Source organism: Scheffersomyces amazonensis, assembly GCF_036850825.1.
Source record: "Scheffersomyces amazonensis strain UFMG-HMD-26.3 chromosome Unknown RJT21scaffold_3, whole genome shotgun sequence".
NCBI classification, from domain to species: domain Eukaryota; kingdom Fungi; phylum Ascomycota; class Pichiomycetes; order Serinales; family Debaryomycetaceae; genus Scheffersomyces; species Scheffersomyces amazonensis.
Window position 1 is genome coordinate 619495 of NW_027042743.1, and position 27105 is coordinate 646599.

Below are 27105 nucleotides of genomic sequence, written 5' to 3' on the forward strand. Positions count from 1 at the left end.
TGAATCTAATGATAGAAATTAATACGTAAGTAGTCCTCTCTCATATTCTATATATAAGAAAGAGCAAAATTTGATTCTCATATATATATATATATATATATATGATGATCCCACATGGAGAAAAATTTCTTTTTTTACTATGGTTCGGTGTATTACTTAATTTGGCAATAGGCATGGGGCTCACCATTATTGGCCATAAATGATTGCTGTGTGATGGATAAAGATCTTACAGCACAGCTCGGTTATTCTATCAGCTCATACTTGACACAGGTCATTAGATCAGTATCTGTGGATTGTCTAGTACATTATTTTCTATATCCTCCGTATTCTCAATGGAATTATCCATAGTTAAATATATAAGAGTTTAATAGCTGTTTATCAACTAATGCTATAAACTGATCATATCTAAAACCGCCTTAAATTTCATGGCGAATTACAGCATACAAATGAGATGGTTATTCACAACCAATTTGTAATAACAAACCTAACAATAAAAATGGAATTAAAGTCAGTTTGACATATTAATTGGGTTAAATGCTTGGCATTATTACTAGCGAGAGGCATGTGACTAGATACACATGATGCGGCACGAGACTACTTTCGTCACGACATTATTCTGTTTCCATTAAATGTCACCAGCCAAATGTCGTATCGAATCATACCATACACTTCCAACATCTGGAAAATCTTTAGACTGCTAAAAGATCTCCATAAAAATTATAATTAGTACATCTTATATAGAGTCTTAAAGTGTGTCTTGTTTTTAATTAATATTAGTATAGCAATACCTTTTTACGGCCCACAACTCGAACCATAATTCGCCCACTTGTATATAATTTTGCATTACTTTGTAAATAATATTTATACCCAAACGATATACATATGAATTCGAATTCACAATCACTGCAACTTAAAAAGTAAGAAATAGTATTTCACATATAAATAGCGAACCAATAACATTACAAACATCAACTATTCACTATGATACGACGATTTCCGTTTGTTAAGACATGTCAAAATGTCTACTTAAATCTTAAGAACTATAAACCATCGACTCAGAGACCTCTGTTTCATGCCACTAATCATGCATTTGTATCCAATATTCAATTGTTGGACCAGAATTACTTTAATTGGTTAAGATCTACATCAAAGGAATTACCTAGTCATATAATGCTGCTGTTACGGAAACTGCCAGGATCGAGAAATCTGATTGAACAACTTGATTTCAAGTATCTTAAAAAGGCTGCTCCTTCAAGTGTTGTATTCAAAGTTTCTTCCGCTACTAATCCTATTATTTCATCTAATGTTACATCCATTTCAACTACTATACAAGAAGATGAAGATGAAGAAGTTAATCATCAAGATTATTTACTTTCACTCTGTCAATCCACACTTGGGTTAGAAAATCTTGTTCAACAATTACCTTTACTTCAAATAGGTACAGACATGATAAATCAACTCATAGATAAAATACTTCTAAGTTTACCTACTCGTTCTATCTTTGTAAGTGACTGTTTAATTGAAGAAGCTAAATATTTTGGTGAAACTAATTTAGAATGCTTAGCTGCTGAATATTATCGTCAATTATATGAGAAATTACCTTATATACAACAAATATGTCAAATTCATAAAGCATCAATAAATTATGATAGTCTAAATCATCAATTTCAAGAACATTTAATATGGTTAGGATACCATTACAATGATTTAAAAACTTTAGAACTACTTATTCATCCATATATAACACTGAATCAACCAATGAATAGTAAGATTCTTTCATATTTCTTTGCTTCATTTATTAAAAATTATGAAATAGAATATGCCAGAGATATGTTAGATAAAGTTGTTCGAAGTTCCCATAAACTTGAAACCATTCTCATTGAAACAATAGTTCAAAAATTGATTAGCATTGATATCCTATTTGATAAACTAATTTTTATATTCTCAATATGGTTGAATAATAATGGTAATATTTCAGCCAAATTAATATCAATTCTTCTTGATCAATATTACGAATATGGAGAAGTACAAGAAATTACAAACTTTTTAAAAGTAGTTAATCTGTTCAAAATATCTAATTACATGATTGATTTCATCAACTTGAAATACAAGATTATTAATCGTGAACCTACTAAATTTAAAAAGCTCATTGTTGAAACAGATTTAAAAGCTATTGAAACCATAAAGCAGTCCATAACTACTGAAGAAGAATTATATGATTTTTATTATCAGATTTTGAAATTCCTTGTAAATTATTCTAATATGAATTATGTGAATCTTATTCTTATGAGTTTAAAGAATGATAACTTGATAGTATATCCTGAATTCTTTACCATAATTGCCAATTATTATCTGAAAAATCAACAATTCCTTCAATTATTCAGATTCTTAGAAAGTATCCATCCCAAGACTAAATTTAATAGTAAATTTATTGATAGTATATTTAAAGGGTTTATAAATACTTATCCTCATATGGCTATTGAATTCTATACTCAATTTCTAACTTGGTTAGCTTCATGTTCCTTACCAGAATCATTAAAACAAACTTTAAGAAATTCATTAAAAATAGTTAAATTAGAATCTCAATTAACACCTTACAATAATAAGAAAATTATTAATAATAAATTGAAATCTATTGGTTGGAAACCAATTTATTGGAGAAGACCAGGTAAAGTCGAACAAATTCAATTTCGTTTATCATCAGGTGGATTTCAACAACTTGTTGAGAGTGATAATATTCGTCCTGATTTTGATTTAATTAAATCTACATTCAGAGGTACATCCTCTTCCAATCATGCCAATATTATATATATTATGAAGAAAAGTAGATTATTAACTAATCTGAATAAGATACAAATGGAATTATATTCATTTCAAATGTATAATAGTGATAAACAAGAATTACTTTCTTTCTATAATGATGATGAATGGCGAGAAGAATTGAATAATCATCAAAAGATTTTCTTTGCCAGAATTTTAATGAATAAAAAATTAAATTATCAATCGCTTGAATTATTGGATTCAATTAAAGATATTAATACTGAATTAAATCCTCAATCCAAACAATTATGGATCAATTGGAAATTAAGAAACCTTATAAAATTAAATAGATTTGAAGATATTATTGAAGAAATTGACAAGTTCCCTATAAATGAGACTATATTTAGTCAATATTTAATAGATCAATGTGGATTCTTAGAGAAACAAATGCTTAAGAAAATAGATTACTTTAACAGAAAAAATGATACTTTAAGAATACAACAATGTACTAATACTTTAGAGAAGCTTCAAGGTTTAATAGGTGATATCTCCATAAGAATAGAACAAGATGAGCAAGATTTAAGAGTTATTCTTAATAAGACATTTATATTACTTAACGATTGGATAGATCGTGATTATAATTTACCATAATGACCTGTACATACTTACATACATATTAATATACACATCACAATTAGTATTCTTGTCACAGTGTAGAAATATGTTCATGTTAGAATCCCAAACCGTTTCAGAATCCCACTAGGAAAGGTATATATAAGAAACTACAATCCCCAACTAATTTTGTGTAGAACTTTTATTATCAAGAATAAAGTATATCAGTTCTTAAACTGTGCAGCAGATAATATTCGTTAGTTTTTGTGCGCAAAAAGTTGCAAATAAATCTCTTTTGCTGCAAAAATGATTTTATGTTTCAGACCTTAAAATTAACAAACCTCTATCTAACTCTGAATTTTCTAAAAATCTACCAATTCTTTACATTTAAAACATTATTATCGTTACATCAATTAGAAACTTGGAAAACAGTTCTCAAGAAATGGAAAACGACCCAGTAGAGCCACCTGAACAAGTCCTACAAGGAAGATGGAAACGCATCATTATTGGTCTCTTTACGAATGATGCTACTAATATATTGCTTGAAACAGTCCACTTTTTAGATAGAAGCAAAGGAATTATTAGATCTAACAACCCAAAACTGATAAACCGTTTGAAACGTTTGCTAAAAAGACGAACTGAGTCATTGTTAGACCAAAATATTCTCATATCTCTAACATTATATATACTAAATACTGCATTTGTCCACCACCATTTATGCAAGTAGAAAGAGTATTCAGTAATATCATTAACCACATATTTGCTAATACTCTCTAATTTATTTTGCTATGAGCTAGTCTACCTGTACTTTTATGCGGCAATATGCAGCCATACGTAGGAATTCAAAATTTCTAGTCATATTACTTTTCATCGCTGTTCCACCATTTACATCCACAGAACGACTTCATCATGATGATTCCTTGGCCCGAAGAACTTGAGATCAATCAAAATTTCATTAAAAAGTAGGTTGAATCCTTGATTATATATTACAACGACCCTACGTTTTTACTTTTAGACGAAAGACGAGACTATGAGGAAATTAAAAATTGGAAGGAAGAACTTGAAGAGCTAAAGAGAGAATTATATGCTTGCACATATGATGAGGTGTATAAAAAAAGAATGAAATTAGTATTCTTACTTTCTTGTTTCCCTTTCATAAGTTTGAAGAATAGGGAATTAACTTTAGATCGTTTGTATACTTCGTCGCCTCAATTTGCTGAAGATCTAAGAACTCTCAAGCTTAAAATTTTAGATCACTTATATCTTTATCGTCAACCAGAATCTTCTTCATTTATTATAAATATATTATTATTGTCAAGTTTTTTCAAATTTCCATTTCCCTCTCAACAGGTTGTTCCTTACTCAAAATACTTAGAATTCCCTGAACATTTTGGTATTACTGAAAGAGATAAAATCCATAATGAAGCATATTGTCCATCTACAGAATTCACAACTAGTTTTGATGAATTTTATCCTAAACTTCATATTCAAGCAGAAAAACTTGAAGTTTCTGATCTAAAACTGATGATTAAGGACCTTAAACTTGATGTGCGTGCAATAGTACGAACTGAAATATTGCTGGACATTGGAGTTGATGGGAGAGACATTACTTGGAATTACTATGTACCATTTAAATATTTAATTTTCGAGCCCATCGAAAAGCTCTTAGTCAATTACTATCCAACTTTTGAATATAAGGAAACTCACGGAATAGAATTATTTCCTACAGTTCGACCACCTACCTTCATTTTCACAGCCAATAACCATATTGTGCCTGTAATTGTGAGATACACAGGATTACATAAAAATTTCAATAAAGCTAAAAAGCATGAAGATGCATTTTCAGTGTCTGAAGATGTTAGACGACTTGTCAATGAACTTTTATATCTGATGATATACAGCCGGTCATTAATGGGATTTGCGCTCGATGTGGATTCCGTATTAGTGATAAGAATATTATCATCCAAAGTAGTTGATACCGTGGTGAACCCTAATGATGGAACTATTAGCAAGGAATTAGATTTCGAAATCTTTTTATTAGATCACAGCCTCCATTATCCAATGGTTGGTCTTATATTAAGTTCGTTCCTCGATAATTATTTCAAGACTGCTGCTCCCAACTCGGTTGAAATCACAAGACAGATTAGAAGAAATTTAAAAACTGAGTCTGAAGAACTTGAAGCTTCTAGACAAAGCAAAATAGAATTTGTTAAAAGGCAGTATCTACAACGGTTTGATGACTATGATACTGCAATTGGAGGAGGATATATCAATATAGAGTTCCCAGGCTTGTTTATTGAAGAAGAGTGCTATGACAAGGTATGGGCTCTTCGATTGATAAAGACTTTTACTTCTTCAGAATTTCAAATAATGGAACGTCTGTACTTGTCCAATAGAGAGGATATTGTACATGAATTCAAAGGAAAATTAGATGGTAGAAGTGGTACTTTATTTGTTTACAAAATATCGTATACCAATGGTGAAAATGAAGACTTTTACAAGTTGGTTTCAATATCTCTTAATCGCTTTTTAGGGCATATGGTGGAATGTATTTCCAAATTTGGGAAGTATAAGACAGATGCATATAACACTTTGAACTTGGATACTGTCAATGATAATTTCCAATGTGCTTATTATGAGAGAGAGGATATCAGTGGCTTTTCATTGCTATTATTTGACGATGCGCAGGAACTTGATGAAGCAGATAAAGTTGAGGAATATGAAGGTGACCCTCCAGTTTTATATGACTTCTATGGCAATCGGATCAAAAATGAAAAAAAAACGTCGAAGGCTCAAGTGAAGGTTTTGTAAGGGTTAATATTTAGTTTTGCTATGTATGTGCTGTCTTACTCCCTTAGGGAGTATAATAAGTAATACTTAGTAGTCATGTAATAGTTTTCATTCGTCCCCTCTATTACTAGGATTATACTTGCACAATGTAATCTATAACTCTAATGTATGGTTATTATTATCGTATGGAAATGCTCTGCCTTTTTGTATATTCAAATTTACCAGTATATGGAAAATAAGAAACTGTCATATAACAATGGTACGATACGATGTTAAGTTTATTGTTTAAAGGGAGTGAACTAACGATTCATTATTAGGAATCCTTAGTATAGACTAGCCAGAGTTTAAATAATCCGCCCATACTATTTCAATTTGCTAAAATTCAGACACACATAATAATCGCTCCCACCGAAAGGTTTTGGAAGGCATTAATAATAGCTACGTTATTGAAACTTGATACTACCACTTTAGAATTTTCAAGATAACGATATCTCTCTTGAATAACGTATCAAGTTTATATCCTGATAGGTCATGTGACATTCATTTTGGGAGTGCACATAGATACAAGATGGGGCCCGGAAACAATGCCTAATCGAATTGGAAGTCAGTCGTAAATAGAACAAACACCGTTATAAGTTCTTTAGTCATTGATATATTAAAAAAGCGTGTGTATATCTAACATAATGGAGGAGGAGCATCGGATATGGCATGATATTGTAAGTATAATTCAAAGTGGTGATGGAGAGGTATACCTAAATATTGAGAATGTTCGAAGACTAACGCATATGATTTATAGGATCATGAATTAACTTCTAATCTTCTATCGAAGATAAGTTTAAGTACAGAATGTTCAATATGTTCTGATACTATGAATATTCCATATACTTTGGAATGTGGGCATACATTTTGTTATGAATGTTTAAAGAATTGGTTTAAGAATAAATTGAATTGTCCTAGTTGTAGATTTGATATTATGCATAAACCAGTTTTAAATATATCATTAAAAGAAATTATAAAAAACATTCAAGATTTAAAATTAGACGTTCTAGTAAGTATTGATAATCCTAAAGTAATTGAAGAAAGAGCTCGAATATTACATCATCGAGAAGATCAATTAAAGAATTATGAATTAGATAAAGAACTGCAATCATTATTTGATAGCTTGTTTACCAATTCTTCAGTTACATTAATAGATAATTCAGATGGAGTACCGAGATGTGGTAATTGTCATTGGGAAGCTCATGGACCAATTTGTAATCATTGTGGATTTCGAATTAGAGGTAATAGAAATAATAGAGAATTATATTATGATTCAATGGAAGGGGAAGATTTTGATTTCGATGGTGATGATGATGGTGATAGAGATCTTGAAGATGATGATAGTATAGTACTTGATCATAATAATGAAGATTATGATAGTGATGATAGTTTTGTAGATACTAGACCTATAAGTGAAGTGATGCAAGATCAAAGATCTGATGATGGATTACTTTCAACGGATGATAGTAGTGATAATGATGAAGATACTGTACATACTGCCATGCTTCAAGATCATTCTCATCATCATCAAAATTCAGAAGATGATGATTGGCAAGGATTTGAGAGTCCTACAACCTCAGATGCAGATGTCGATCATGAACATCGGCATGTTGATCATGAGCATGAAGATGTTCATGAACATTCTATGCATAATACCCATGATGAACCAATTGAACTTAGTGACGATAATGATGATGTGCAACTGCGAGAATATTACGATAGTGAAGATTTACGAGATGCTCTTGATCAATTTCACGAGAGTGACTTACATACCATCAGTAGTGATGATGATGAGCCACGAATCGTTATACGAAGAACAAGAGCTAATCCTCGCGGGGTTCAACGGCCTCGTAGACGTGAAATAACATCTGATGATGATTAACAGTACATAGAATAATAGTATAGTACAGTATAGTACAGTATAGTATTATAGTACAGTATAATAGTATAGTACAGTAAAGTATAATAGTATAGTACTACATATATAGAGTAACCCATAGTTAAGCAATAAGTTACACAAACTCCCCCACCAATGAACACCGCCAAAAAAAAAATGAACTGATTATACACACACACTACAGAAAAAAAATCTCTTCACATATATACAGCTCTATACGCTTCAACTGTTTTAACATACAACTTAGCCAATTGAAGCTATAACTTATATACTACACAACACAACATAATGGATCCTCAAAGAATTATTGAATTACAAAGAAGATATCAAGCTTCTAATCAACCATTATGGTTAAGAGGTAAACAATCTAAACTTTTAGTATACCCATTCTATGCTTTATTCACTGTTGCTACAGTTGTCCCATTATTCTATGCTGGTAGAGCCGTTGCAGGTATTAAGGAGAGAGAATAGATAAGTTATTAAGTTAGTATAGTTACTATACTATACTATACTATACTATACTATACTATACTATACTATCATATCATATCATATCATATCATGCCATGCCATTTATTCATTCACCAACTCCTTTTTATTTCTCATCTGAGTTAATCCATCCTCAATTCCAATGCATATCAATTGACACTCAATAATGTGTAATGTGATTTTTTAATGATATTCAGCTTTCAAATAGTTCAACTACAATATACGTATTCAGTTTTTTTATTAATATACTTGTTCATGTAATCATTATAAACTATTACCTATACTATACTAGACCTATTTTTTTATTACTATGTTAATCTATCTAATTCTTCCGTGAGATAATCTATCTTGTGGATGATTCCCTCATTGGTTATACTCATTTTGAACTGTTTTAATCCAGATTGCAATTCGGAAATGCTTATTCCTAATTGCTTATGATAATGTTTCAACTGTAGATAACTTATGAACATACAATTGTATCCCATTAAATGAATGTATAACTCTTTCTTATTGTTATTACTGTTTGATACAGTTTTATTTAAATTAGTAAAATACTTAATATTATCGATAATATTTGAAGTTATCTCCACCGGGATTGAAGTTTCTATAAGATTTATTAAATATCCCCATATAAATAATACTAGATTTAAACAGGTATCAGTATCTTTCTCAAATAATTTGGGTATAGAACTTATTAGCAATGTTATATATTGTGATTGATATATATTTTGCAATTCAATTTCATGCTCATCATATGAATAATTAGTAGTTAAAATCACTAATACTTTAATAGTTTGTACATCAATTTCATTAATAACTTGACTATTATAAATATTCCGTATACTTTTAGTAAAGAGTTTAGATAGACTTGATAAATCAGTTATTTCACCACCATTGTCAAAATATGCTTCATAATAATTAAGCACATTCTTACTTTCTAATTCATACTTACAAATTAAATTAAATATTTCAACAGTTTGAAATTCAACACAATTGGTTAATAATCCTATAAGTTCTTCACCCATATCTTGACCATTCATATTTATTTGTAGAATTCTTTTACGATTGAATCCATTTAAATTATCGGTATTTATAGGTATTGAATTCAATAAATTATTAAGTAATATTGGTAATATATTATTAAAATAAGGGATAATTAATTCAGTCCCTCCTAAAATAATATACTGAATCAATATTTTACTAATTAAATTTATTATAATTTGTTTACCATTAGATAATGGTAAGGATTTTAATTGCTTAACTATGGTGGATAACTTTGGTATAACCAAATTAAAGTTATCCACTACAAATTCTTCACATCTTTTAGTTAATTGATCATATACTTGACTATATAAATCAAGTAAAGTAGATATAAGGAATGAATTAGCCGATTCCAATTTTATCTGAGATCCAGTCTTCAGTTGTAAGTATAATCCTTCAAGTAAATAATCCACACTATCTTTTACTTCATTAACTTTTCCTAATCTTCGTAAATCATTAATATTAATTGCACCTTTATTTTTATTATTATTATTATTATTATTATTATTATTAGTCTGATCTTCATCATCTCCATTATCATCAAGATAATCGTCTTGATAATCATGTTTATCACTTATCAATTTCGTGTATTCCTTGCTGGTAGATTCAAGATCTTTTTCAACATATAAATAAGTTCGTTCGTTACTATAGGTTTTCACACGTGTATAACTCTTAGGTTTAGAGACAGGTCGGTGATCTTCATTGAGTTGTTTGTCATTCTCATTCACATTCCCATTATCAAAGGAATTATAGATCTGTTGTAAATCAATAAGGCTCGACTCTAATTCGACCAGATTATGGATAAGATCAGAATCTGATTCCGACTCTGATTCAGACTCAGACTCAGACTCTGCCTCTGCCTCTGATTTGGGACTATCACTCAGTCTATGATTATGGGGTTGTCTAATTGACAGTGGTACTTGTATACTACTGCTGTTGTTGTCTATATTTTCAAATAAATCATCCCATGCATCTCTTTCCTTTGGAGTTACTTGAGGTGATACAGTTACCCCTTTAGGCTTGGATCGAGATATGGGTGTAGTAGTAATCAGTTTCAGTATCGGTTCCAGTTTAAGCTCAAGTAATTGAGATATCAACCTCTTTTGTGGTTTTGATACAACTGGACTTACAGATGTAGAATCAGCTCTTCTAGTAGGTGAGCTTTGAATTACATTAATTACTTTAGTATATTTAGTAGGAGATTTAGTTAATTCATCGACTATATCACTAGTGTCAGTATATGGAGTAGATCTCCTTTTATTAACTAATCTAACCGACGGTAATAATTCATCATTCATCAATTGAGTTCGAGAAGTATCATTAGTAGTTTTAGTTATGGCTATCATTAATTTTTCACTACTCGTAGTGATAGGATTTGTATCAGAATCAGGAAATTGTTCCTCATCACTAGAGAATATCAGTACCAGCGACAGTCTGAACCGTTTCCTTCGGTTCACTGGTCTACCACTCCCATATACTGCCATATAACTATGATATTCTTAGTATTACCCACTATATGATAAGAATTACCGTATAATTTTATTTACTGTAGCCTACAATTATTATGCTAGACTACCGCACTTACTCACTAAACAATCACAAACCCACCCGCGTTGGCCTGGCCAAAACAAAAGCTTGGGGGAAAAACAAAAATATAGCCTGGCAAAATTACCGTAGATAATTAGTGAGACTACCACCACGACTACCACCACGACTACCACAACTACCAAACTTTACTATGTCGAAGTTGTCTATGTCACTGGCCCTCGAGAAGAGAATCCGAGCATTTCTTCAAGGACCTCGGAAAGGTGAAACTTATGAATTAAGAAGTGGATTAGTATCTCAATATAAGCATGAAAGAAAAGATGCTATTCAACGAGTAATTCAAGCCATGACAATTGGTAAGGATGTTTCATCATTATTTCCTGATGTTTTAAAGAATATTGCTACTTATGATTTAGAACAAAAGAAATTGGTTTATTTATATCTTATGAATTATGCTAAAACTCATCCTGAATTATGTATTTTAGCCGTTAATACATTTGTTCAAGATACTGAAGATCCAAATCCTTTAATTAGAGCTTTAGCAATTAGAACTATGGGATGTATTAGAGTGGCAAGAATGGTAGATTATATTGAAATTCCATTACTGAGAACTTTAAAAGATGATAATCCTTATGTTCGTAAAACTGCTGCTATTTGTGTAGCTAAATTATTTGATCTTAATCCTGAAATTTGTATTGAATTAGGATTTTTAGATGAATTAAAATCTCTTATAAAAGATTCAAATCCAATGGTGGTTGCAAATGCTCTTAATGCTTTATATGAAATTAAAGATATGAATGATGATAATAATTTACAAATTTTTATTATAAATGAAGAAATTATTAAAAATTTATTATTATGTTTAAATGAATGTACTGAATGGGGTAGAATTACAATTTTAACTACATTAAATGATTATTCAACAAATGATATTGAAGAAGCTAATCATATTATTGAAAGAGTTATTCCTCAATTACAACATGCAAATCCATCAGTTGTATTAAGTTCAATTAAAGTTATTTTACATCATTTATCAATTATTCAAAATAATGATATTAAACAATCTATATTAAGAAAATTATCTGCACCATTAGTTTCATTAGTTAGTTCATCAATTCCTGAAGCTCAATATGTTGGATTAAAAAATATTAGAATTTTACTTGAAAAGTATCCTCAAATTTTATCAAAAGAATTAAGAGTTTTCTTTATAAAATATAGTGATCCATTATATTTAAAATTAGAAAAATTAGAAATTATGATTCGATTAGCTAATGATAATAATAGTGCATTATTATTAGGAGAATTAAAAGAATATGCTATGGAAATTGAACCTGTATTAGTTTCAAAAGCAATTAATTGTATTGGATCTGTAGCAATAACTTTAGCTGGTAGTGTTATAAAATCAATTAATTTATTAATTAATTTAATTGATGAAAGAGGTGGAGATTTAATAATAAATGAATCTATTATTGTATTAACTAATATATTAAGAAGATATCCTGGTAAAAATGATTTAATAACTTTAGTTATTCCTGTTATTGCTAATCATATTAATGAATTAAATTCAAATGATTCATTATCAGCTTATGTTTATTTATTAGGTGAATATCCAAAATATTTTTCTCATTTATCGGATAAATTAAAAATTCTTATTGATGGATTTTTAGAATTTGATTCTTCTTTACAATTATTAATTTTAACTACGATTGTTAAAATTAATTTAGTACTTTCAGATTCTCAATCTCAATATTCAAATTATTTACAAACTGTATTAGAATTAGCTACAAAAGATTGTGAAAATGCTGATGTTAGAGATAAAGCTTATATATATTGGAGATTATTATCTTCATCATCTTCATCAGATACTAAACATCAAATAATATTAAGTAAATTACCTCCTATTAAAACAACAATTTCTTCATTTAATCCTGTTGTTTTAGAAGCTTTGGTTAGTGAACTTTCAACATTATCTTCAGTATATCATAAACCATCATTTACATTTATTGATCCTCATGCTTATACTTCATTACAATCTGAATCATCAGATGGTGGTAAAAAACGGGTAAAAGCTAATAAATCTAATATTGAAGATTTAACTAAATTAGCTAAAGCAGAAATTATAAATAATTCTAAAAATGAGAATTTACTTGATTTTGATGATGATGATAATGGAATTTCTGATAATGGTAATGGAACTGGTTCTGCAAGTTTATTAGATGAATTAAATGATTTATTTAGTGCTCCACCTACTTCAACAAGTTCAATTCCATCATCAGCTGATTCAAATACTATTACTACTAATACAAATGGTGGTGAAGGTAGTATTAATGATATTTTAAATTTATTTAATACTTCTCAACCATCAGTAACTCAAGATTTTAATAATTTAAATCTTTCAAATTCTACTTCTTCATCGACTACAAAATCAACTAAACCATCACAAGATTTATTAGATCTATTTTGAATAAGAATCATACATTACACTTTTCTAAAACCTAGTAATTTTACATACATATATAATACATTATTATTAATATTATTAATATTATTATTATTATTATTAAACCTCAGCTAGTAGTTTCCTTATTATATCGTCTTTTAATTGAGTTTTCTTATCGGTATCTCCCTTTGTTATATTATGTTTGAATTGATCAAATTCAATGGCTTGTCGATCTTTTAATTCATCAAGTTGAACTAAATTTAATATTTTTGATTTAATTTCATTTGTTACTGTAGTTAATTGATTAATTTCCTTTTGTTTAACATCAATTTGTTTCTTTAATAACATAATTAAACTCTCTCGTGATTGATGAGGACGATAAGTATTTAATAAATGATTAATATTAATTAATATAAGTGAAATATCTTTAATTTTATTTTGATATTGTTGAGGATCTATACTGGCAATTCCAATTAATTCATAAAAATTTAATAATAAAGAATCCATTAATTTATGTAATTCTTTAATTTTTAATTCGGATGTTATGGTTTCATCATCATGACTATATAATTGTTCCCAATTTGCTTCTTTTAAACTAGGTAATTTATCTTCAAATGACCATAAATTTCCATACCCTCTATAATGAGTACCAGAAGGTGGTTTGGGAGGTATAAGAAATCTTAATTCACCAGGTGGTACTTGTTCATCTTCATCTTCATTTCCAGCTTTATTATCAACTTCCTTTTCATTTTCATTATCATTATCTTCATCATTCACATTCTCCTTCTCATGACTATGCTTCGTCGTCTTCCATTCCTCAAGTTGATTCAAATTCTCATCACTGAAAAATTTGACATAAGGAGGAGGTGGTGGATAAAGTGACGATATTAATTCCTCTTTAGACATCGTTACAAATTCAATCTTTCCATAGTTAGTGGTGTTTAACTATTCACAGTCACCCTCAGACTGTGTCTCTCTCTAGTAAAATTGTTACTAGCGATATTTGAGTTGGTTATCGCACGCGCTTTTCTTTGAGTTTGTTTGTTCTTTCCAGCGGTATGGATGTGGGCATTCGCAAGTCGGGTTAAATATCTTTTCGTTCTTTCCATATTGGGATCCATAACCATTTAGACTGAGTTGATTCACGTTAAAAGTTAATAAACTGTCTAATATCACAATGGCAGAAGAAACCGACCGTATGGACGTGGATAGTGGTATGTACCATAGTATGGATAAGAGTAGTACTATAAAGAATTAAAGATTAGAGTGCCAGTAAAACTTTGAAGCATTTATAGTACGAATGCGAAAAATACCATATACCCAATTGATTACTAACTAATTAATTAATATTTAGAAGCTGATGTTGTGGTAGCACCACCTGTAACATCCAATACTGATGATACAGTAAGGAGTAAGAGTTCCAAACCGAGATTTGAAGTTAAGAAATGGACCGCCGTTGGGTTCTGGTCTTGGGGTATGTATATTGATTAAATAAATACTATTGATAAAATTGATTTATATTTTAATTCAAAAAGAAATAATTATACTAACATTATAAATCTTATAGATATTCAAATTGAAAATTGTGCTATTTGCAGAAATCATTTGATGGAGCCATGTATTGAATGTCAACCAAATGCACCTGGTTCTGGTCAAGATGAATGTATCGCTGCTTGGGGTACTTGTAATCATGCTTTTCATATGCATTGTATTAAAAGATGGCTACAGACGAGAAATGCTTGTCCGTTAGATAATACTCCTTGGGAATATCAAAAATTTGGTAAATGAGTATTATTTATAATTGTTGCTATTCTTACTTTTCAATTCTTATGTTCGTGATGATATAATTATTTATATTGATTATCGATTATATCAAATATATCAAATATATATTTGTTTGATAATCATTCTTTTCTCATTGCATGATTTTCTTTTTACGATTAGGGTTTTTATTATATATATATAATATAATATATAAATGCATGTCTCTTATTTACAGTTTAAGTTTATGAGAAATATCTCCAACTTCTCTCAAATGTACCTAATACTACTAATGTTTGACAACTTTTACTAAGTTCTTCAAGTGATTGTTTTAAATTGGTATTAGTATTCAAATCTCCTGTTATTTCTAGAAAGAATACATAATGCCATTGTTTTAAATGTGAAGGTCTCGAATTAATCGATGATAAATTGATCTTATTATCTTTAAATTTTACTAATACATCACAAAGTGCACCAGGATCATCATGATTTAATGTAAATATAATTGATGTTATAAATTGATTAGGTTTTGTTGAAGGTTGTTCTGGTAATGGTGGAGGATTTTTATAACCTAATACTAAGAATCTAGTAGTATTCTTTGAATTATCTTCAATATTTGGATATACTATAGGTAATCTATATAATTCAGAACTCATATTGGATGCTATACATGCAGTAGTATTGGTTTTATCTTCATATACAAGTTCTGCAGCTTTTGAAGTAGATGTAGCATCTATTTTAGCTATTGATGAAAAATCTAATTTATTTGATTTAAAGAATTCTGTTACTTGAGTCCATACTTGTGGATGAGAATATATAGTCTTTATTTGTTTTAAATCTTTGGTTTTAGTCATAAAATTATGATGAATTGCAACGAATTGTTCAGCCACAATCTTAAACTTTGGTGCTGATGTATTTTGATTCGGTACAAGGTACCAATCTCTTAATAAATCATATGTAAAGACAACTTGTCCATTAGTAGAATTCTCAACTGGAACTACAGCATAATCTACTTCTTCTGCATCAATAGCATTAAAGCAATCACCTATAAGTTTCTTAGGATATATTTCAATTTCATTAGGATTATTTCCAAATTGTTGTAAAACAGCCTTGAAATTTACATCTGTTAGTATGAAAATTAAAAGTAAACTAAACTTAACATAAACTATTACATACCTGATGTGTATAGGTACCTTCTGGACCTAAGAATGCTACTTTAACTACCATTATTACTACTGTTTGTATGCCAAGTAGTTAATTACTCTGTAGTGTCTCAGCTGAAAAATCGTGTCTGAAAATATCTCCAACCTCAAAATGCGGACTACCTGTGCGTTACCGGGGCACCAAACCCAAATCTTAGTTAATATTAGTTAGTAATTGAATTGATTTCTTTAGTTAAAACCATTCAATTAAAGATATCAAACTCAATTACAACTTAAAATTTTAAATAGCTTAATAACAATGCAATAGTTCAAAAAGGTTCAACAATTTCTATAGCAAATACAAAATCTACTATTGAAATTATTGACAAATTAGAGTAAAATATTCTACGAATGGATCGTTGGTGGCTCTGCATTGTAATGAGCTCTATAACAAATCCAAAAATTCCAAAGTAATCAAAGTGGGTGTAACCAAAAGTGACTGTGAATCACAGCACAAAAAGATTCAACTATATAGAAGTAAAGAAAACAATTAAGAATAAAAAAACCCAAATTATGAAAACTCAAGACATAAATGAAATATAAAGAGTAAAATGTATTAATATTAAAAAGTCAATACATAAAAAAACTTTTTGATATGGTAGGTTGGTTGATGATATGAAACAAAATGATGCAAAAAGTGAATAATCTAATTAATTTAAAGATCTTCAACAATTAAACCTCTTTCGGAAACATAGATACCATCTAAGAACTTACGGATATCCTTGTTTCTGACACGACAGATTTGTTGGATATCAGCAGCATTTTGAGAAACAGCTTCTAAAGAGTTACCAGATAAGACTAATTCATCCTTTTGGTTGGTAGATTGTTCAACGGTAACACCATCGAAAATCTTAACTTCTCTGACTCTCTTTTCACCTAAGAAATTTCTAATTTCAACATATTTTTGACCATCCTTTTCAATCATGTTAACATTGATTGGGAAATGCGCATAAACATATCTCATCTTGTATTTGTAACCCTTGGTAACACCGGTGATCAAGTTAGCAATCAAAGACTTGACGGTTCTTAAAGCAGCAACATGCTTTCTGTCACCATTGTGAACAGTAATCTTGATAGCCCTTTCGTTAACCTTGGTGAAGGTAACATCAATATGTTTCAAGTCCTTGTTTAAAACACCTCTTGGACCAGTGACCTTGACACTTCTGGCTTTGATTTCAACGGTAACACCTTCTGGGATATCTAAAATTTGATCAGTTTGAATGTACTTCATTTTGAATTATGCTGTTGATGATGAAAAAGAAAAGAAAAAGAAGAAGAAGAATATGAAAATTAAAAGTGAAGAGTGAAAAATTTTATAATTTAATTTAAGTGTACTGAAAAATTTTTGAAAATGCGAAAGGTCGTGTGTTCTGATCAAGTTTTACTAAAATTTTTTATATGAGGGTGTGACTGTGACCGAAATTTCAGACCTAGTCTCATATTTACAATGCGTTGCGGTCGGGTAACTCCCATTGCCATCCTTAATTTGGAATTAGGTATGTACATGTCCCAATTAGGCAATAGATTAGTAGATTTTTCAGATAAAGTGATTTATTATTTATTTTTACATACACTAAACTAATAGTCTATTCTTCTTGTTCATCAACAGTTTTAAAAATAAATGGTTTAGAACCTCTTGGATAACTAATACCTAATTCCAATAAAGTACTATAAGCCTTTGAAAAATCTTTAAAGAATAAATCTTGATCTTTAGCATATTCTTTAACATATTTAATAAAATAAGATTCTTCCTTTAAGGCCATATCAGTTGGTAACATCATAAATGAATTTGTTTCATCATCTTCATATTGTTTCTTACCATCCCATTTTTTAACATGCCATCCACCTAATAATCTAACATAAAAATCATTAGTAAACATATTAAATGATGGACCCCATGGACCATCATAACCAGAATTATAAGTATGACATTTACCTAAACAATGAGCACCAATTAATGCGACAGTTTCTCTATCATTAAATCCCATTCTTTTAAATAAATCACGAACATATTTACCATCTTTTGAAGCATCAGGTAATTTACCAGGTTCTGGAACAGTTGCTCTATCATAAATATCTTTACGACCAGGTCTCCAAGGAATTTTTGGACCACCAGATTCTTGAACGGCAACAACACCACCTAAAGTCCATAAATCACCTCTTGAAATCCAAGGATATTTATCTTTAAATTCAATTAAAAAATCTCTACCAACAGCTAAACCAGCATTTTCACCATCAAATGATTCAGGTGAATAAATCATAGTACCACCATAAGAACCTCCAGTATTGTCTGATTTAGTGTAAGTACCAGATGTATGCCAAGATAATCTAACTAATTGACCGTAGTAACCTGCACCACCATCGAAATCAAGATTATCTTCAATTTTAGCTGCAATATCATTATAAACATTTTGATAATCTTCAAAACCTTTACCTTCTGGTACTTGAGCAATCTTAATAACTGCAGCAGCTCCTAATAAAGGCTTTACAAGATTATTTTTGTTATTGTTATTAGAATTATTATTATTATAATTGTTCTTATAATATAAATATGAAGCCAAAGCTCCTGAACCAACTAAGCCTGAAAATAAGTAAGCTGAAGATCTGGAACCAGAAGATTTTGCCCCACTTGATTTGGCGATTCTTAAAAAGGAAGATTTTAAAGCAATTGAAGACATATTAAAATATAATAAATATATAAATATATAGCAATATACTGCAATTGAACAGAGTAATAAAGAAATTAAAAGAAATTAAAAAAAAGATAGATTAAAACAATTGAAAATTACAAAAGTGGAGATATACCAAATTATATATCAATTGAGTTTTAATTGAATTGATATCCATCCATCCATCCCATAAGCGGGAGGGAGACACATTTTCATATTTCAGAATATTTCAGAAGTACAGTATAATAATGTACAAAACTAACTATAAATGCATGCATAACCACAAAAATATCCAGCGAAGCATAATTAGAAATCTCCCCTAAAGGTCTAGGAGATGAGATTGTGCCTAGCTAAAATTTGTTTTTTTCCCTTTCTACCAGCCTTCTCCCCAGCCAATGGAAGCTGGGGAAAATATAATACTGTAAGACACGACACGACACGACACGACACAGCACACCACACACAACAATACAATAGAATACCGTACAATACAATACAAAACTAAACTAAACAGTGCAACACACTTCCCCACTTACCCTTTAGTATATTAAGACATTGCCTTTGGCTTTTGATTTTGCTTTTGTTTAAGCTTCTGTAGAATGGCGTGATAGACTAACGTTAATAATCAATTGATGATTCATTGATTTGATTTGATTTGATTTAATTTAATTTGATTTGCTTGATTGTTAAGCAATGGGTGTGTCTAGCCAGTGCAATTAGTTGTACAGATATGTAAATAGTCTAAGTTTAATCGATTACAAATTACACTGAAGGTCGCGACTCTTTTCGGTAAGCGCATACTTTATCACAGATTAATTACGTAGTGCATGCGATAGCTGCTAAACCTCACCATTTCCATTTCCATTTCCATTTCCATCCATGGAAGTGGTCAGATTGGAGAATGTTCTCTGGGCTTAACTTGTATCTCCCCTCCTTGTCCTTTTGTGCCCAACCCCCCAGTTCCTATGCGATATATCCATATCCATATCCATATTCGGATTTAAGACATATTACTATTACTGTACAATAAATTACATATTACATATTACATATTATATATTATATATATAGGCTTTACTTTACTTTACTCGTTATAACTTTGTATCAAGTAATTTCTCAATGGTAACTGCATCACTATAAACAAAAGAATCTTCTTCATTGTAAGTTTTACCATTAAGACACATATGTCTTAATTCAGCAATGAATGATTCAAAATCTTCAAATTTCTCTTGTTGAACTTGTTTCTTAATTTGATTAATTGAAACAGGACGTTTAATAATTTTATAATAATCAGGAAAGATTTTTCTTGATGGTAATTTAAGAAAGATTTCTGCAACTGAATGTCCATCTTCAGCTACTAATTGTTCTATTTCTGCTAATACTGAATTACATTTTTGAGTTAATTCATCATCTCCATTAACCATATCTTCATCTTCTTCTACTTCATCATCTTCTAATTCTGGTTGTGGAGTACGTGAACGACTTTTACGTTGTCTTTTTCTACTGGCAGCTCTTCCTCCATAATCTTCATCTTCTTCTTCTTCACCAACTTCATCATCTTCTTCACCAACTTCATCATCACCAATTTCATCAATTAATAATCCTTCTCTAATAGCTTTATTTCTCTTTCTTTTAGCTATCCGAGATTCTTTACGTTTTATGGCATCTTCAATAGTATCATTATCATCATCCATAGCCATTAACCATTGTTCTTCAGTTAATCCATCATCATATTTAACCTTCTTTTTATCTCTCATTCTACCTAATTCTTTAACTTCACGTTCAAAATGTTTAGAAACATCTTCAGTAAACACTGGTGGTAATTCAGCTTGTTCAATTAATCTAGTTTTAAATAATTTTTTATCATGAATCTTTCTTTCATCATCAATTTGATTAAATAATTCAACTTCTGCATCACTTCTAGCTAAAATTTCATTTAATTCTTCATCATCTAATGAATCATTTTCTTCATTATCACCTTCACGTCCATCAGCTTCTAATAATCTCTTTAAAAATTCTTCTTGTTCTTCAGCGGTTGATTTATTATCAAATTTACCAGCTTGAATAACTTTACCATCAATATCTAATTTTTGTAAAGCTCTTTCTAAAATAACTTCTTCAACTGAATCATTAGTAATTAATCTTAAAATACGTACTTCATTCTTTTGACCAATTCTATGAGCTCTATCTTGAGCTTGTAAATCTTGATGAGGATTCCAATCAGTATCAAAAATAATAACTGTATCAGCAGTTTGTAAATTTAATCCTAAACCACCAGCTCTTGTTGATAAAAGGAAACAAAAATATTCAGAATTTGGTGCATTAAAAGCTTTTAACATATCTTGTCTATCTTCAGCTTTAGTTGAACCATCTAATCTTAAATATTTCATATCACACCATCTAAGAAAATCTTCCATAATATCCATAACTTGAGTCATTTGGAAAAACATTAATACACGATGTCCACTTGCTTTAAATTTAGGTAATATTCTATCAAGTAATTCGAATTTTCCTGATGTTCTCCAAATTAAATCATTTGTTAATCTTGAACTATTTAAAATTGATTCAACTTCTTCAAATACAAATGGATGATTACAAATTTTTCTTAATTGCATAATTTTATTATTTAAACCTTTAATACCGGATTTTGCTCCCGCAACATCAGCTCCAACAAATAATGCATTATGTTTTAACATTTGTTGATATAATACATATTGTAAACCTGATAAATTACATTTTAAAACTTTTTCAACTTTATCAGGTAAATCCTTTTCAACATCTTTCTTTAATCTTCTTAATAAGAAAGGTCTTAAAACTTTATGTAATCTTCGAATAATTAATAAAGATTCTTCTTCAGTTAATTCAATTTTTTCTTGAGTACCAGTATTTGAAAATGGTGTATTAAACCATTCATCAAATGATTTAACTGAATTAAAAATTCTTGGTAAAACAAAATTTAATAAAGCCCATAATTCTGGTAAATTATTTTGTAATGGAGTACCAGTTAAAATTAATCTATTTTTAGTTTTATAATATTGTTTTAAAGTAATTGATAATTTAGAACTAGCATTTTTCATTCTATGACCTTCATCAATAATCATATGAGAATAATGAAATTTACATAATAAAGGTCTTTCACGAATAATATATTCATAAGTTGTAAGCATAACTTGGAAATTTCCTAATCTTACTTCATGTTGTAAAGATCTTCTTTGTTGTGGAGATCCTTTATAAACAATAACTCGAACACTTGGTGCCCATTTTTCAAATTCCATTGTCCAATTTGTTATAGTTGATAATGGTACAATAACTAAAAATTTATCTTCATGTTTCCTTTCAATAAGATAAGTAATTAATGAAATAGATTGAATAGTTTTACCTAAACCCATTTCATCAGCTAAAATCCCATTTAATTTATTATTATATAATGAAACCATCCATTGTAAACCTTTCATTTGATATTCTTTTAATGTACCACCAACTAAAATTTTTGGTTGTTCAGTAACTTCTTCTTTAATACGATGAGCAACTTGATAATAATCAATTTTTTCACGTAAATCTTCAACAGTATCTTCCTTTTCAACAACTTCAGGAATTATTTCATCTTTAGTTTCAAATATAAAATCTTGTTCTGCTTGTTGAGCTTTAACTTGATTTGCTAAAGTATCTAAAAATTGATTAGTTTGTCTTAAAAGATGAGTAATTCTATGATCTTTTGTTTCATCTAATAATTTCATATAAGCTTCTTCATCATTAGCTTTTAAAGCTTGTAATCTTTGTTTTGCAGTCTTTTCTAATTTTTTAGATTCTTCCTTTTCAGTTGATTGATGAAATCCAATAATTTGTTTAACTAAAGTATTAGTTCTATAATTAATTTTATGAGATTTTTCATTAGCAAATTCAACAGAACTTTCTAAAACTTGATTAATTTTACTTATATGTAATTGACGTTTTAATTCTCGAGCTTCTTGCTTTTTAAGTTCTTCTAATTGAATAGCTAAATATTGAGGATTTGGTTGTTCAATTTTTGGTCTTAAATTAAATGATCTCTTTTCTTGTAAACATAATGGATGATTCATTAATGTTGGCAAATTATATTTAGCTTGATTTGCTTCATGAACAATAATACTACGTTTTAATTGTTTTTGTTTAGATAATAATCTTAAAGATTTTAATTCAATTAATGATTTGATTTTTAATTCATCAATTGAATTATCATGTTTAAGTTTAAAATCAAAAGTTCCTAAATTACCGGGTAAATTTTCAAGTTCTTTTAATCTATTGGCAATTTTATTAGAAATAATCTTTTCAGTATAAAATGATCCAACTGGTGAAGATACTGGATCTAGAGCTCCTAAAGTTGGAGGGATTTTAATTCCTAATAATTTAGCTCTTTCAATAAAATTAGCTGATTCAAATGATGATAATTTATTAATAATTTCTTCTGCTGTTATATTTGGTACTGTTGATGATGAATCTTTATTTACTTCTTGATTTTCTTCTTCATTATCTATATGTTTAATTAATGTAGTTTGAATCTTTTCTGGTAAATCATAATCTTTAGATAATAATTGTAAACCAGTAATTTGTTTACTAAAAAGATCAAAATCAAATGATTCTTCATCTTTAATCAGTACTTCTTCTTTTAATAATTCATTATAAAACTCTTCTTCTTGTTTTATAAATTCATCTTGAATTGAAGATACTTTATATAATATATGTTCAATTCTTAATCTTTCCTTTTCATTTGGATCTATGAATTGAGGATAATCAATAGAAGAATTTGGAGTTGAAATTGATTCCGCATTAGAATTAGAATTAGAATTAGAATGATGTTTAATTGGTGATGAGGAAGATAATTCATCACTACCAGAATCTCCAGCACTAAATGAATCTCCATTACCATTTACATGATCATGATGATTAATTCCATTAGATGATGGAGGAGGAGGAGTTGAATGAATACCTTCACCAATCTCATGAGATTCCCTTAAGGAATCTATTTTTGATTCATAATCCTTTTTATATTGTTGAGATGATTTTAATAATTTATAATATCTACCTAATAATTCATTTAATTCATCTTTATTCTTTGGAAATTCAATGGCTGGTGCCGAAATTGTTGATACTGGTGGATAATTTAATATACCATTAGTAACAACAATCCCGCCATTTCCATTGGCTAAAGTTGTTGTTCCTCCGTTCATAACTTCTTAGTTAGTATAGTACACGTGATTGTTTTCGAATGGTTAATATATAAATCAATATGATTGATTGATTAATTATTTATTTATTTGTTTGATTGTTTGCTTGATTGGCTGCCTTTTTGGGTCAGGGGTTATTTATGAAATGTGTGTGTAGAATAGTATACCTGAGTCTGGAAAAGTAGTTACAGTATTATAAACTTTGTATACACTTCACAAGACGTTGTTTATGTCTTATCGAAAGTATTGCGGTACAGTTGTTTACGATAATGAAATTGAAAGTTTTGATGCTTTATAGTGTTGTAGTATTTGGTACCGAAATTCTCTGTCAGTTTTTTTCTGTTGGTGGATGGAAGTAATGTGTAAAAATTTGTCGCGTTGTAACCTGTAAATGGAGTCTGTGCGCTTATTTTGCAGTAGTATACTTTGCAGTAGTATAGACATTTATTGGTTATGTATAAGACTTATGTACATGACTTATGTATATCATTTATATTATGAGTCAGTGTCATTACTTGTTTCTTGTCATTGCCTGTTTTATAGGACTTTGTAATTGTACATGTTATGTACTTGTTTGTCATCATTGGCTCTGTTGTAATGTGTAAGTAATTACTGTATAGTGTGAGTTTTACTTATCAGAGTTAAGTTACTATATATAGAACAACTACTACGAATTTACCAGCTACCTAATCCAACTGGTTAGTCTACTGGTTAGTCGCTTACATGTTCACTCCAATACTATTTCCCATATGACCAATACATCACCTGCACGCGCGTTGATATTTATTTATATAATCACCGCTTTGGGTATTTTGCAACACTTGTCACTGTGATAACCTACAAACACTATATGGGGATTGAAAATCAAATCTCAACCTCACTCTAATATCATCATCTCTCCTGAACGTATTATCTATATATTAACGAAATAGGTGTGTGTAGTAAATCAAGTAACAGTAAATCAGTATAACCTTACCTACCCTTAAGGTAGTATAGTAATGAACTGTTATGAAAGTAAAATTATAGGAGTTATAAGAGCACATGGTTATCTCCCGATTACATACGATGGTTAGTCTGTCTGATTATTTACTATGACAAGTCAATAATTACAACACCACCTGACTATCCTTCCTAATGTGAGAGACCAGCCAACCGGTTATATACAGTCACATACAAAACTTTTTAATATGGTAAAATTTTTCGTTGGAGAGCAATTCCATAATCATAAGATTTACACTTGTTCAACGGGTAGTCTTCAAATAAATCTATAATACTAATACCGTAATTTCATTAATAACTTCGACTTTTATATTTGTCATTTATATAATCTAATTTAATCATGTTAACCAATAATATAGGTATATTCTCTCGAGTCATAACCAAGAGATCATCTAATTACTTAAGAAGTAATATAATTCATAGATTTAATTCATCTAGTGCTAGTAAACCTCAGTTAAGTTGGCAAGAATATTTTAAATTAAAGAAACAAAGAAATACTATCAATCTTGGAGCATCAGTATTAACTGGACTTGGAGGTGCTGCTATTACTTTAGTATCAATTTCTAATATTGAATTCGATGAAAAACCAATATTTGGTTTTGATCCTGTTATTGTTTTAAGTTCATTTGTTATCTTAGGTGGTGGTGTTGGTTATTTAGTAGGTCCAGCCATTGGATCATCATTATTTAAACTTAGTAATAAAAAGGCTTTACAACAATTCACATTCAGAGATCAACAATTCTTATCAAAAATTAAAGTTAAAAGAGTAGATCCATCTTCTCAATCTTTTTCTAATCCTGTTCCTGATTACTATGGTGAAAAAATTTACTCCTTAAAGGATTATAAACAATGGTTAAGAGACTGTAATGCCTTCAGAAGAAAATCAAAGGAATTCCTTTGATTTCAATTATAATAAAGTTTAATTTGAATCATTAATCAAATTATGTATAATGCGAATTATGCAAAATACATTAAAATCTACCGGTAAGTCTCGTTAATTTGCTATCAGATAAATAGATAAATGTTCTGTTATCATAATTTACTGGTTCATTCTGTATATATTTATTCATTCACCTGCACTGCTTGGTTGTGCTTTAATATAAGTCATCGGATTGTATTTGATATCGATTTAAAATTAATTTGTAAACGGTAAAACTATAGTAAATATATATATATATATATATATGTTTAATTTGCTGCGCTACCATATATATAATAATCAGCGGCACGTGACTGACTTTCCTATAATCTCCGAGTTTATTAGATTACAGTCAATTTTTAAAGAGTTAGTCATTTATTTAACTTACTTGATCATTGTTTTAATCACTATTATATTCCAGACATTTATACTATACCTTAATAGAAATAAAAGTTAGTAAGTTAATATGTGGAGGCACTGGAGTTCCTTCAGCCAATAGAAGCACTGGAAATATCGTACATGACATTTTTCGGCCGGCCCCCGGGGCTAATCTGTTTCGCGCGTACAAAGAAACGATGGGACTGAAAAATTCATGGGGTAAAGTTTGTAGAGCAGAGTATGTTTCGAACCAGAGAGGATCCTTAATCGATATTTTAACCAATCAAAATAGATGTACTCGGACCTAACAGTAAGATCTGGTATGTTTTTGATTAAGTATTATCTGAAGAGTTAAGTTAT

General features: G+C 29.4%; 13 protein-coding genes across 13 annotated transcripts; 7 read left to right on the plus strand and 6 right to left on the minus strand. All coding sequences in view use genetic code 12, as the record gives it.

The window, feature by feature from the left end:
* Positions 1-711: 711 nt before the first annotated feature.
* Positions 712-3633, plus strand: RJT21DRAFT_120114 (uncharacterized protein). The gene has a single exon (XM_064881635.1). It carries the CDS (start codon positions 982-984, stop codon positions 3409-3411), a length of 2430 nt encoding a protein of 809 aa, XP_064738386.1. The 5' UTR covers positions 712-981; the 3' UTR covers positions 3412-3633.
* An 858-nt stretch (positions 3634-4491) lies between these two features.
* RJT21DRAFT_132847 (uncharacterized protein) lies at positions 4492-6592 on the plus strand (the record flags this gene model as incomplete). The annotated part of the gene is made up of 1 exon (XM_064883159.1): positions 4492-6592. One exon carries the CDS (start codon positions 4492-4494, stop codon positions 6181-6183), a length of 1692 nt encoding a protein of 563 aa, XP_064738387.1. The 3' UTR covers positions 6184-6592.
* A 32-nt stretch (positions 6593-6624) lies between these two features.
* Positions 6625-8197, plus strand: RJT21DRAFT_120117 (ubiquitin-protein ligase). The gene is made up of 2 exons (XM_064881636.1): positions 6625-6878; positions 6959-8197. The coding sequence occupies exons 1-2, from the start codon at positions 6846-6848 to the stop codon at positions 8081-8083; spliced, it is 1158 nt and encodes a 385-aa protein (XP_064738388.1). The 5' UTR covers positions 6625-6845; the 3' UTR covers positions 8084-8197.
* A 125-nt stretch (positions 8198-8322) lies between these two features.
* Positions 8323-8754, plus strand: COX7 (cytochrome c oxidase subunit VII; the record flags this gene model as incomplete). The annotated part of the gene is made up of 2 exons (XM_064882857.1): positions 8323-8542; positions 8710-8754. Exons 1-2 carry the CDS (start codon positions 8387-8389, stop codon positions 8752-8754), a joined length of 201 nt encoding a protein of 66 aa, XP_064738389.1. The 5' UTR covers positions 8323-8386.
* On the minus strand, positions 8733-11169 carry RJT21DRAFT_31911 (uncharacterized protein). Its single transcript, XM_064884149.1, has one exon. It carries the CDS (start codon positions 11110-11112, stop codon positions 8896-8898), a length of 2217 nt encoding a protein of 738 aa, XP_064738390.1. The 5' UTR covers positions 11113-11169; the 3' UTR covers positions 8733-8895.
* Positions 11170-11179: 10 nt separating this feature from the next.
* Positions 11180-13823, plus strand: APL2 (Apl2p). Its single transcript, XM_064881637.1, has one exon. It carries the CDS (start codon positions 11367-11369, stop codon positions 13635-13637), a length of 2271 nt encoding a protein of 756 aa, XP_064738391.1. The 5' UTR covers positions 11180-11366; the 3' UTR covers positions 13638-13823.
* On the minus strand, positions 13644-14736 carry MED7 (mediator complex subunit). Its single transcript, XM_064881638.1, has one exon. It carries the CDS (start codon positions 14517-14519, stop codon positions 13734-13736), a length of 786 nt encoding a protein of 261 aa, XP_064738392.1. The 5' UTR covers positions 14520-14736; the 3' UTR covers positions 13644-13733.
* HRT1 (SCF ubiquitin ligase complex subunit) lies at positions 14656-15510 on the plus strand. Its single transcript, XM_064884150.1, has 3 exons — positions 14656-14839; positions 14968-15087; positions 15181-15510. The coding sequence occupies exons 1-3, from the start codon at positions 14791-14793 to the stop codon at positions 15399-15401; spliced, it is 390 nt and encodes a 129-aa protein (XP_064738393.1). The 5' UTR covers positions 14656-14790; the 3' UTR covers positions 15402-15510.
* Positions 15470-16671, minus strand: PHA2 (prephenate dehydratase). Its single transcript, XM_064884151.1, has 2 exons — positions 16551-16671; positions 15470-16483 (listed from the first exon to the last, which is right to left on the minus strand). Exons 1-2 carry the CDS (start codon positions 16599-16601, stop codon positions 15620-15622), a joined length of 915 nt encoding a protein of 304 aa, XP_064738394.1. The 5' UTR covers positions 16602-16671; the 3' UTR covers positions 15470-15619.
* A 115-nt stretch (positions 16672-16786) lies between these two features.
* On the minus strand, positions 16787-17918 carry RPL9B (60S ribosomal protein uL6). Its single transcript, XM_064881639.1, has one exon. It carries the CDS (start codon positions 17805-17807, stop codon positions 17232-17234), a length of 576 nt encoding a protein of 191 aa, XP_064738395.1. The 5' UTR covers positions 17808-17918; the 3' UTR covers positions 16787-17231.
* Positions 17919-17975: 57 nt separating this feature from the next.
* CCP1 (cytochrome-c peroxidase) lies at positions 17976-19417 on the minus strand. Its single transcript, XM_064884153.1, has one exon. It carries the CDS (start codon positions 19252-19254, stop codon positions 18163-18165), a length of 1092 nt encoding a protein of 363 aa, XP_064738396.1. The 5' UTR covers positions 19255-19417; the 3' UTR covers positions 17976-18162.
* A 706-nt stretch (positions 19418-20123) lies between these two features.
* Positions 20124-22706, minus strand: RJT21DRAFT_120129 (RSC chromatin remodeling complex ATPase subunit; the record flags this gene model as incomplete). The annotated part of the gene is made up of 1 exon (XM_064881640.1): positions 20124-22706. A coding segment is annotated over one exon (2370 nt), but the record flags the coding sequence as incomplete, so codon positions are not given.
* Positions 22707-25340: 2634 nt separating this feature from the next.
* On the plus strand, positions 25341-26627 carry PAM17 (Pam17p). Its single transcript, XM_064884152.1, has one exon. The coding sequence runs from the start codon at positions 25789-25791 to the stop codon at positions 26347-26349; it is 561 nt and encodes a 186-aa protein (XP_064738398.1). The 5' UTR covers positions 25341-25788; the 3' UTR covers positions 26350-26627.
* Positions 26628-27105: the final 478 nt, after the last annotated feature.